The sequence below is a fragment of the Daktulosphaira vitifoliae genome, unplaced genomic scaffold, assembly GCF_025091365.1.
Source record: "Daktulosphaira vitifoliae isolate Bord-2020 unplaced genomic scaffold, ASM2509136v1 Scaffold_4, whole genome shotgun sequence".
NCBI lineage: Eukaryota > Metazoa > Arthropoda > Insecta > Hemiptera > Phylloxeridae > Daktulosphaira > Daktulosphaira vitifoliae.
Genome location: NW_026099575.1, coordinates 6,815,318 through 6,827,493, shown reverse-complemented (window position 1 = coordinate 6,827,493; position 12,176 = coordinate 6,815,318). Strand labels below are relative to the sequence as shown.

The window sequence follows — 12,176 nt, the reverse complement described above, 5'->3', positions numbered from 1 at the left end:
TTTTTTAGTAAAAGTGAATCATTAAAATTAATTCAGTTCTGCATATTTCAATTGTCGAATCCTTTTAAACACCAAAAGTTAATTATAAATGATTACTATGATTTCTACTTAAGTGATTCATCTATCTATTATGATGAAAATGCTTAAAATTCAGTTTTTCTGATAAATTTACCGTAAATAGTAATTATAAAATTTGCTGACTACTATAATCTTAATTATATCATTTTTTACTATTTAATGATGTAAATTTCAAACTTACAAGTTGAGCTAAAAGTTATAGTGTAAATTCATTTTTTTTTTATTATAAACTTTCACAAAAACAAATAGGTAAAAATAATTAATTTAAACATATTAAAAATCATATATAATTAAAAAATTATATATTATATTTTTGAATCTAAGAATTACTAATCTGGATATAATTAAGGAAATAGGTAAATTGATGTAAATTGAAATAGGTAAATTGATGTTACTTTTGTAATTATCCACCAATTTCTTAGAATTAAACACTATCTACAGATTTTTATCGAAGCGTTTCTTATGATAGTGATTTTAATCACTGTCAGATTAAATCTATACTGGACCTAACTGTGCCACGTCCCAACTATGCTGCGACTCCACTGTGCTAGGTTTTATTTATTTAAATTCATACATTTATAATTTTATAAAAAAAAAACAAATATTGACGTGACTAATTATACTAAGGAAACGATAATATAGAAAACATAGTACTTAATAAATATATTTGAAACAAAGATAACATACAAATAATTTTTAATAATTCATATTTATTGTAAAATCTATATCTAATCAAAATAAAAAAATTAATCAATACTACATATATAAGTCTATATTAGTTTTAAAAATAAATTTTAGTCTACCATTCCTTTATTTACAATTTTTTTAGTTGCCAGTAGTACCGAGAAAGAAAATTTGAAAAACTAAAAAAAAGGAAAAAACTAGATTAATAGAATACTTAATTTGTATATTATATACTTGAATAAGACTAGGAATTATATGCATTTATAAATTTTGTTAAATCCATTTCAATACACATTTAAGGGCCTAAGTTAATTAGACTATATCATAGAAATATATATAGCAACATATAAATATTTGTTTAGAGGAGTAAACCACTTAATTTTCAAAAAACTATAACCTCGGTAACATACATTACTAAGTTTTTAAGTCAATTAATTCAAATTTGTACTGGTAGTTAGTATGTTTAGATTAATTTAACAAAATTTATAATTTTACAAAGTTTTTGGACAAAATAATACTTTTCTAGAGTTCGTAATTTTGATGATAACATTGATGTAATAATATATATATTAATAAAAACAATTAATAAAAATATTTCTTGACAAGTCAGATATTATAAGGATCCATTTATATTTAAAAATTAATCATGACTTTAATTTAAAACATAAGTTTGTTTAAAAAAAATGTATACATACCCTTGCATACGTTTCATTGTTCATGCATACTGAAGGTTGAAATATGCATTTACATCTGAGTGGTGTATACGACCCTAATAATAAAATCAGCAAATTTTGTTTTATAGTTAAAATTGACGGGTTAAGAATATAAATTCCAAAAGGTTCTTTTCCAATTTTAGTTGACTCCTAACAAATTATATACATTGTTAATTTAAGGTTTCGGCTATAGTTTCAAAAATATAATTATTTTGTAAATTCATAGACTTACTTCTTCTAAACTAGATCCTACATTACATGATATATATAATGTTATCAAACACAACAATAAATGAGTCATAGGTAGATATTTCATCATTAAAGGCATATTTGGAATCTAAAAAGATTATTTTGTTATATAAGACAATACTATTTTTGTATTTTAACACTACTGTATTCAAAAATAAATTGCAACGGTGTACAATAAAATATTATTTTCTAATGATTACTTGTAATAAAAAAAATGTTGCTCTATGTCATATATGTTTTATTTCAATAAATGGTGGCAACATAAATATTTAAAAATTATATAAAATAGAAAATGGAATATTAATAATCGATAATAACTATTGAACTGTTATTTCGGCAGATATTAATAATTTAATGTATTAGATGTGAGAAAATGATATTGTTATTTTTTTTTCAAGGTTTCAATACAAAAAAATATTATTTTTATTTGTTCATATTTGAAAAAGTTATGGCAGTGTTAAGTACAAAANCAAAAAAATATTATTTTTATTTGTTCATTTTTGAAAAAGTTATGGCAGTTTTAAGTACAAAAAACATCCCGATAAAATGTAATTTTTATCGCAAACATTACATTTTTTTTTAAATTTTCGACAGCCATTTGCACATAGAAGATAAGATGTCGGGACAAATTTTTTTTTTTCATTTGATAGTATATCACATATCCTTTGATTTGATATATGTTTAAAGGACACAGTATTTCCGAAACATTTTCAAAAGTTCAGTTGAAAAAGATTTATGTTTTTTACAATAGTTTAAGTTTTGAACGCCCTCTATATAAGGGGAAATTGTCCAATTTTAATAAAAAGTATGTCAAGTGAAAGATGTACTTATAATATATTTAGAAAAAAAAAATTTTTGCTGATATATACATTTTTCAAAAAGTTATAGCATTTTTAAGTTGAAAATTTAAAATCGAAAATCGAAAATTTTAACACAAAAATAGTGTTTTTTTAACTACGGCAGCCGTTTAAATGTAGAAAAAAAAGTGTCGGGACAAATTTTTTTTTTTCATTTTGTAGTACATAAAATAAGCTTTAATTTGATATATGTTTAAAGGACGCAGTATTTCCGGAACATTTTCAAAAATTAAGTTGAAAAAGTTATTTTTTGTAAAAAAGTTACTATTTTAAATCCTCCCAGTGAGCAGAATAAGTGTTAGATTTTCAAAAAAAATTATATCAAATGAAAGGGAAATATCTAAGGTTTCAATACAAAAAAATATTATTTTTATTTGTTCATTTTTGAAAAAGTTATGGCAGTTTTAAGTACAAAAAACATCCCGATAAAATGTAATTTTTATCGCAAACATTACATTTTTTTTTAAATTTTCGACAGCCATTTGCACATAGAAGATAAGATGTCGGGACAAATTTTTTTTTTTCATTTGATAGTATATAACATAACCTTTGATTTGATATATGTTTAAAGGACGCAGTATTTCCGGAACATTTTCAAAAGTTCAGTTGAAAAAGATCTATGTTTTTTACAATATTTTAAGTTTTGAACGCCCCCTATATAAGGGGAAATTGTCCAATTTTAATAAAAAGTATGTCAAATGAAAGATGTACTTATAATGTATTTAGAAAAAAAAAATTTGTGCTGATATATACATTTTTCAAAAAGTTATAGCATTTTTAAGTTGAAAATTTAAAATCGAAAATTTTAACACAAAAATAGTGTTTTTTTAACTACGGCATCCGTTTAAATGTAGAAGAAAAAGTGTCGGGACAAATTTTTTTTTTGTCATTTTATAGTACATAAAAAAAGCTTTAATTTGATATATGTTTGAAGGACGCAGTATTTCCGGAACATTTTCAAAAATTAAGTTGAAAAAGTTAATTTTTGTAAAAAAGTTGCCATTTTAAATCCCTCCCAATGAGCAGGTTAAGTAATAGATTTTCAAAAAAATGATATCAAATAAAAGGTAAATATCTAAGGTTTTAGTATAAAAAAAAATTATGTAGATTTGTTGATTTTTAAAAAAGTTATGGAAGTTTTAAGAAAAAAAAAAGGGAAAAAATTTCGAAAATTAGCGATTTTTAAATTTGTAATATTTTTGAATATTTCCTCCATTTGCGGGAAACGAGGGAATTTTTTTCAATTTTTAAGGGTAATGTCTTCAACTAGATACGATTTGTGATCTTTTGACGTATTTTTTAAAAAAAAAAAACACATCATAGTAAAATTAATACCTTCTCCGCTTCGCATCGAAGCTAATATAAATGACACATTTATAAGGTATAAGACATGAATTAAAAAAATACTAAATAATTGATAAATCTAGTAGTATATGAAATTATAAAATACCAAAAAGGATTTACTTAACATAATTATTATTATAAAAGATAACCAATGAATATTAAAAGAATCACCCTGTGTTAGGTTAAATCTATTCATCATAAGACATTACTAACTAGAACATTTTATTTTTAAAGGGCATCCCCTTCTTTATAATATACTTATTAGATTGACATTAAAATTTCTTTTTCAAAATTTGTATAACTTAAAATTAAATAATTTTTACAATTTTATATGTAAAAGGAAGTAAAAAGGGGTCTGAACCATTCCCTCATATAGCATTTGACCAATTATGTAAGCAAATTAATTTTAAAAAAATTGATTTTTTTTAATTTTAAAAATTGTTTATTTATAAAAGACAAGGTGACGGAATTTAGTGTGTTATTTTTTTAACATATAATCATCAATAGCAAATTTTAAAAGTTATGGTAGCTTAAAAAAAATTGTTTAGAATAGACAACTGATTATAAAATATGGTACATTTTTGGTGGATTTCTTTTATTTACAGTGAATGAAGGAAATTTTTTAAGTTATTAGAGGTAATGTCTTTTGTTAAATACGATTTGTGCTAAAATTATTGTCTTCTCAGCTTTTCATTAAGGTTAAAAGTATTCAAAAGTTTTAACTTACGCATATGATCATAACCATTATTGAAATATTTTCAATTATAAAAAATGCCAAAAAAAAAGAAAACACTGGTGAATAAGTATCGCAAATATTATTCCCAACTCTAAAAAATAAAATTATAATTAAAGTTCGAATTAGGCATGAAAAAGTTATTAAAAATAATATTTAAACTATTATTACTTAAATCCAATTTTCAATAGACATTTATTAGAAATCCAATAATAAATAATTTACGAGTTTAAGTTATAGTAATACAAATATAAACATATTAGTTTTTAATGGTCATAATACACCATGCAACTAGAGATTTTTATATAATATTATTTTAGAGAATAGTAAAACTATTTTATCAAAAATGCTAAAAAAGTTTTGCTATTTCCCTACTTGTAACAATTGTATAACTATAACGTAAAAATTTTCCACCCCATCGTATGCATTGAACCGACACCTTCATACTGCAGTAGAAAAAAACAATCACTTATATAGCCAGTTAAAAATTAAATAAATAAAAAATTCAGCACAGGGGGGTCGCGGCACAGTGGTGACGTAGCATAGTTGGATCAAGTATAATGATATCTGACACTGATTAAAATCACTATCAAAAAAAAAAATCTTCGATGAAAATCTTTAGATAGTGTTTAATTTAAAAAAAATTGGTGGACTATTCCAAAAGCTACATGATCTGCTAGTTCCTTATTAATATCTTGATTAAGATAAAGTATGTTGAATGAAAAAGGGATTATTAAAAAATATTATTTCTCATAAAAAAATTGTGTTTATTCATAAACTTTTCAATAAGTTATAGCATAATAAAGTAAAAAATGTAAAATATAAAATCGAGAGTTTTCACACAAAAATAGCATTTGGTAGCCATTTAACCACGAAGACAAGTCCAGAGGTAAAATTTTTTTTTTCCATAATAAAGTATATTACATAACCTTTAATTTAAGATATATATAAAAGTGTCAGACCTTCCGGAACATTTTCAAAAGTTAAGTTTTTGTGAAAAAGTTGTCAATTTAATTCCCCCCCTGTGAGCATGTTAAGTGTCAAATTTACAAAAAAATATATATCAAATGAAAAGTAAAGACATCAAGCATCTATAAAAAAAATTATATTGATTTATGCATTTTTGAAAAAGTTATGGAAGTTTTTAGTAAAAAAAATTGAAAAAATTTTGAAAATTAGCGATTTTTAAATTTGTAATTTTTTTGGAGGTTTCCCCCATTTACGGGGAACGAGGGATTTTTTTTCAATTTTTGAGGGTAATGTCTTCGACAAGATACGATTTGTGATCTTTTGATGTATCGTTGAAAGAAATCGGTTCGGTGAGAGCTGAGAAAAAGTGGTAACAGACAAAAAAAAAAAAAAAAAAAAATACATCATAGTAAAATTAATACCTTCTCCGCTTCGCATCGAAGCTAAAATACATGTACAAATACAAAATATAAAATATAAATATCGAGTATGTGTTTTGCAATGATAATGGTAACATTGTTTCCGAAATATGTATCCGTGACTATTCATTAATTTTTTGTTGTTTTTGAGTTTAATATTTTTTAGTTCTTAAATAAATTATAGTTTTAATTTTATTTAATTAATTAGCTAAAAGTGATCAATTTTTATTATAAGACGAGTCAAATGTTGAGGGGTAGTATTTAGTAAATTATTCTTGAACATGGTTTTACTATTTATATAAATATATATAATGTTCATTAAGTAAAGGAAAGGGATTCTGTTGTGTCCCATTATTTCTTATTACTGAGCTAATTCCTTACTTTGTGGACACTCTGTATAATAAATTTATATCTAATATAATATAAAATTAAATTTATATCTGTGGATCATTTTGTAAGGTTCGGATAATTTTAGAACTATTGAAAAATCGTGATTTTTCGGATGTTTATTGAAAAATAATACTTTGAGTTTTACTGGCTTGTAACATTTAATATTCCGACAAATTAAAAAAAAATAAATAAACACCAGGTTATTTTTAAGTATACAAAATTTGTATATTATTTAACAATATATGTGTTCTTTTCAAATATATTGTTATTATATTGTCTTAACTTGACTAATAATAAAATTATATATATTTAATTGATAATACTTTGAAACCCCTAGATTACGTCTATGAATGCAACCAGAACATTCCAATCAAAATTAACCATAATATAAGAGCATTTACTCTTTACTTATTTACTTTACATACCTTATAATATTTTGATGGATTTTAATACATCTATAAAAAAGAGATAGATCAGCTGTGCACTCAATAGCATAAGATATATTTTTTCTCAAATGAATAAATCCACATTTTATCTGTGATAATGCACCGATATAAAAACAATGAACAGCAACAATTTTTATGTTTGCATATAATATAACTAAAGTTAAAAAAATAGTTTTTAACCAATACTCCAAAACATGACTAGCATCAATAAATGGTATCATCTCTATAGCAGCATGACGTTTAATTCCATCTTGCGGAAAAAGTGTAGTCCAAAATGTAAATAAAGGAATTGACAGTGCTGCAATAATTACTACAAACAAAAGCAACCTATTTGTCAACCTATGATTTATTTTTCAAAATAAATAAATTTGTATAAACAGGGAAATAAACAGTTTATATAAAATACCTATGTCAATATACAATGAAAAGATCTCTAAAGGCATAAACTAAATACACATGAGTATTTAATTCATACCACTAATTTAAGAAGTAGTATCTAGAAGATTTTTATTTCGATTTTTATAATACTTAACCGAATATCACTTTTCATCTTCTTTGTAAAACATTCAATGGGCTGATCATTTTGAAAATTCACTGAGATACATTGTAAATCATTCATTATGTGTTGATTGCGTTTGTAGTTATATCTTTGATACATCGAGTTCAACAATCCAGATAAAGACGAAGCTCCAACGGCAATAGATTTTAATTTATCAAATATTTCGCCTGAATAAAAAACACTACTCGTAGTAGTAATAAACCCAAAAAATAAAATAGCATCTACTATGTATCCATAATATTGATAATATCTGTTTGTTTTTTCAAGGAATAAAGGCATTCCGGCTATTACATTTATTGTTTTTGAGAATTTATTAATATTGTAAAAATATTCATCTGACAAAGGCATTATGACAGTAATAAAGAACTGATTAACGTTTAAAAACTATATTTTTAGGATGCTAAAATTTACAAATAATAAAACGAACTAGGTAGGTTTTGTATTTATATAGTAGTGAGGAACAATATAAAAATTTAATAAATTCTCTCAATATTACAGAAAATACAAATATCATTATTTTATTTTATTTTTCTAATAGTAGGTTTTTCAAATGTTTTTCGAGAAATATAATATTAATAATTTATATGTCTGATAGAATTTATGTTATATATATGTATTGGTATTCGATTATTTAATTATAATATTATGTTACTTACTCAATTAATAAATTTGTTATTCTTAATAATACAGTCAATTTTTTCATTTTTGATACCTAAAGTTATTAAAAATTCAATTGAATGTGACTTCCGTGTATTCTTGTGTAAGTAAATAATATTTTTAAATACTACCGAAAAATAAAATAAACCCTTTCAGTCCCGATAGTTATGATATATACATTACATCATAATTGTTATTATGTACTATTTAAGATTTGAATTAATAAATCAAATGATATGGCAGGTGTTAAAATATAACAATAAGCTACATATATACTTTTAAATTATTAAAAATATACCAATGTAATTTTTTATAAAAAATATATACTAATAATATAAAAGAAACACGAAATAATAAACAAATGTAATAGTAATGTGTTAGTCATAAGGTAATAAATAATGGGTAAATTTATGGAACACGCAGTAGAACATTATAAAATATAGATCATTATTGACGAAAATGTAATAAATTACTACAAAACGATTAATAAAGAAATAATGGAAGCGTTGGTGATCACTTCTTGCCTTTGAAGTGTAATGTAATTACCATCAAATGTAATATAAAAAGTCCAAAATAATGAAAATTTTGGCTCAGATGTTACTCAAATGGTGGTCAGAATGCTCTCACTCGGTCAGTCGCGCTCAAATGCAGTTAGTAGTTCTTAAAGGTTCTTAGTTGCAATCTATCACCATGAGTCAATCTTCAATCACACTTCATTTTTCTTTAATTCATCATAATACGCACAAAAAGTTATCCACCGTGTCCATATTTCATAAGAAAAAGGAACGTTTAATGATTTCAGAGTATTTATTGCAAATATTAAAGTAGGAAAATAATAATCTCACCAAAAATCTATAAAGTTTATTATTAAATTTAAGAGTACATAGTTTAAGTAAAAATCAAGTGATTATCAACAATAAAAAAAATATTTAAAATAAATTTAATAAATCAATAATATTTGTACAGAGTTATTTGGCAGAATTTTGTCTTTGATACGTATCTATTTCAAAAGTTAAGTAAGAGGTCCATACATAGTAACCATACTACTATGGGTAGACACACAATGTGAATCAATCCCACAGTTTACAATTGATTATAGTAAATGTTATATTAATAAATAAAAATTAATTTATTTTTCAAACATTTTTTATATTTCTTACAAACCCTCATACTCATACCCCTAAAAATAATATTATTAAAACAACAAGATAGTAACTCACTCATATCGCACTTCCAACTTTACTTTTATTTTCTTTCTTTTTGAATTACTACACGATTTTTCATTTTTGGTTAATATAATTATGGTAGGCTAAAAAATATTTTTCAGCCTTAAAAAATATTAAGTTTTAGAACAAATTTTACTTAAATGCTGATGATTATACAAAAGTGTACAGAAGGTATGATAGTTTTTCATAATCCCAAGAAAATTGTTATTTAATATTGTCACTAATAAGAAAAAAAATTTGAAAGTTATTTTTTAGTTATTTTCTTAACAAACTGTTGTGATCAGGTTAGTAAATAAATATAATAAGTAACAAAACGATAGTGTCTTTATTACACCGAAGAACAATAATCTTAATTATACCGTTAAGACAATTAAATAAAATATCTTCCGCTGCTACTAAAGGTCAACGTGAAAGATCAAACGGTAATTGATAAATTCAGTCTATATCTGTATTCCAGCGCCCGAGCGACCGGTTCGCACTGCCCGTCGGCCACCGCGCATAGTGCGACCTGTCGTACGTGAAGAGGAAGCTCCGCGATCGCCATCCGGCGGTGTTTCAGTCTCAGAGTGGACTGTATAAATAGGATTACTTTTAACTATTTAACTAATAAGAACGATATAAAACTTAAACTTTTAACTTAGTTTATATTACTTTATTTTGTATACACATGTTGGCGTGCATGTCGTGCCGTCCTTTACAATGACGAGTTCATCGTTCGACTACTGTTGCAGCTGCAACATAATAGTGTGTTGTTAACTTAAAAGTGTGTACTCGGACCGGTTTAATCATTATCACGCGACTACTCCCTACTACTCAAGTAGTAGTGGATATCGCTACTACCGGCCGATCAGCTGTTCACACACTACACACCAAACACAACACATAACCGCAATATAGTATAATACAACATTGTATTGCGTAATAATCAGTATATATACATTTTTGGTTTTCTATTGTTGAATTTTTCATTTCNTTCTATTGTTGAATTTCTCATTTCTTTTTTTTGTGTGAAAACGTAATCTAATTTTTGTAAAAAGAAGAAGTTATTTTAATATCATAGAATTGATAATATACAGTTTAAATAAAAAATATTGTTGCACTAACTGTGACTTCTTTAAAGCTACTAATTGGCTGACAGAAGAACTTATTGTAGTTTGTTGCTACTAATTAGCAAAATTAAGCTAGTCAATTGTGATATTTAAATTTGAGTTACCAAATTGTAGTCTTAAGTTCATTTGTTATTATTGTGATTCGTGTTTTAGTTTTAGGTAGCATCTCTGGCCAGCAGCTCTGCGAATTGTGAGTACCATTGTTATTTATGTATTATTCATTTTTGTTTTCTTTTTCTCAATTTAGCGTAGTTATTATTGAATTAAATTTTGTTTATTATAATTATTGAACTGATTTAGTGCTGTCATTGAAGTTGTAGAGTTATTTTTTGTCATTATTCTGTTATATTTTTAGAGTTCATATTTTCATTATTATTTGTTGAGCCAGAAGGGCTATATTCATCTAGTCAACTCATTTATTAAATTATTATTATTAATTATTATAAAGTTTTTGTTGAGATATTTATTTATTTAGTTAATTAAGTACACACAAAACAATTACACACTAACACATCTGTCACTACATAGATCACTGGTTGCTGCGCAGGCGACCCCTCCCACCTCCAGCGATTCTAGTTACATACATCACACTACGCAGCCTGATCGGTATTGGTGCAATTAGCCGGTTCGGGTACGCACTATAATATTTAGTGCCCCTGGCCCCAACAACTACTATTAGTACAATAAAGTACTAATTGTACTATTAGTACAATAAGGACATACATTTCTCTAGTTCGTTGTTCAACACTTAATTTAAAATGGTTAACTTCTAAAAAATTGTTATTTTGTACGATATTATGTAATTGTGTATTGAATGTACTTATAAACTTAATTATTGTATTAATTGTACATATCCATGTAAAAAGGGCTCAGCCCGTTGAATTAATAAAATAAAATAAAAAATAAAAAGAAACCGGTATGCACCGAACAAATGCGCTTATCATATACCATAATAACATACAAAAGAAAACAAAAAAATGGATCGAACAGGCAGTAACACCGGAAATTCGATGCGACCGCGACATACTCCCCCCCACCAGTCCGACCGGTCGGCCCTACAGTACGCCTAGGGCAGCTGGTTTGGCTGTACGTCTTCCAGCCATTCGATATCTGACATATATATGGGGGGCGCGTTCAGTATGGCGTCGATTCCATCTCCATCTGCTCCACCGTATCGGACTGCATAATATTACATAAGGTCGGATCTGATCGGTCACCTCCCACAAATACGACCGGCAGACTATGGCGACGGTTTCCAATCGTATCTTATACGTCCGAAACCCCATGCCGTCCTCCGACCTCCCTCTCCAAGATCACTCTCTAACGAGGTATTAAACTGGGTGGCATAGTAAATGTCTGAGGTAGGGCCCCAGCGTGTAATAGCGCTGGTTCTTGAACCCTTGCTCGAGCTGGTGATCGTGTCCATTTCGGAGTCCGGTTGGAACGGGGATGGAAACGACCGTTCTCGTCGCGCTCATTGTGGCAATTAGTCACTGGGCGACTTACTGAGGCAGATGGTAGTTCGAGGAGCCGGCTGCCGGGTACGCTGGGCGTGAGACATCATACGTCTCACTCGCGTTCTTCTGCTCGGTGGTCTTTGGCCTTCCACGACTCCTGAGTTGCGTCCACTATCGGCCACTCCCCTCTCGTATATATCCCAGAGTAGCAGGTTGGCATGGATCTCCCATAACTCCACCCGCCTGGCCCTCTCGACCGTCCATTCCATCGGAACGTCGTCGGCTG

The 12,176-nt window shown here is 26.8% G+C and overlaps 1 protein-coding gene across 2 annotated transcripts; it reads right to left on the bottom strand.

Annotated features, from left to right (window-relative positions):
- Window positions 1-804: 804 nt before the first annotated feature.
- Window positions 805-10,304, bottom strand: LOC126904135 (uncharacterized). 2 transcript variants are annotated; one of them, XM_050682888.1, is made up of 9 exons: window positions 9,976-10,304; window positions 9,684-9,895; window positions 8,098-8,153; window positions 7,416-7,608; window positions 6,862-7,221; window positions 4,653-4,752; window positions 1,708-1,812; window positions 1,458-1,625; window positions 805-941 (listed from the first exon to the last, which is right to left on the bottom strand). In XM_050682888.1, the coding sequence occupies exons 4-9, from the start codon at window positions 7,538-7,540 to the stop codon at window positions 873-875; spliced, it is 927 nt and encodes a 308-aa protein (XP_050538845.1). In that variant the 5' UTR covers window positions 7,541-7,608; window positions 8,098-8,153; window positions 9,684-9,895; window positions 9,976-10,304; the 3' UTR covers window positions 805-872. The 2 variants fall into 2 exon arrangements, with proteins under 2 accessions (XP_050538845.1, XP_050538843.1); XM_050682886.1 differs by lacking the exons at window positions 8,098-8,153; window positions 9,684-9,895; window positions 9,976-10,304 and having other exon boundaries at window positions 7,416-7,820.
- Between the last annotated feature and the right edge of the window lie 1,872 nt (window positions 10,305-12,176).

Excerpts from the sequence above, each read along its gene's own strand:
- LOC126904135 (XM_050682886.1), bottom strand. The coding sequence starts at position 7,789 with ATGCCTTTGTCAGATGAATATTTTTACAATATTAATAAATTCTCAAAA. Across the intron at positions 1,813-4,652 it reads TAATGGTTATGATCATATGC|ATTCCAAATATGCCTTTAAT; the intron begins GTAAGTTAAAAC and ends TAATCTTTTTAG. Across the intron at positions 1,626-1,707 it reads TAGGATCTAGTTTAGAAGAA|GAGTCAACTAAAATTGGAAA; the intron begins GTAAGTCTATGA and ends ATAATTTGTTAG.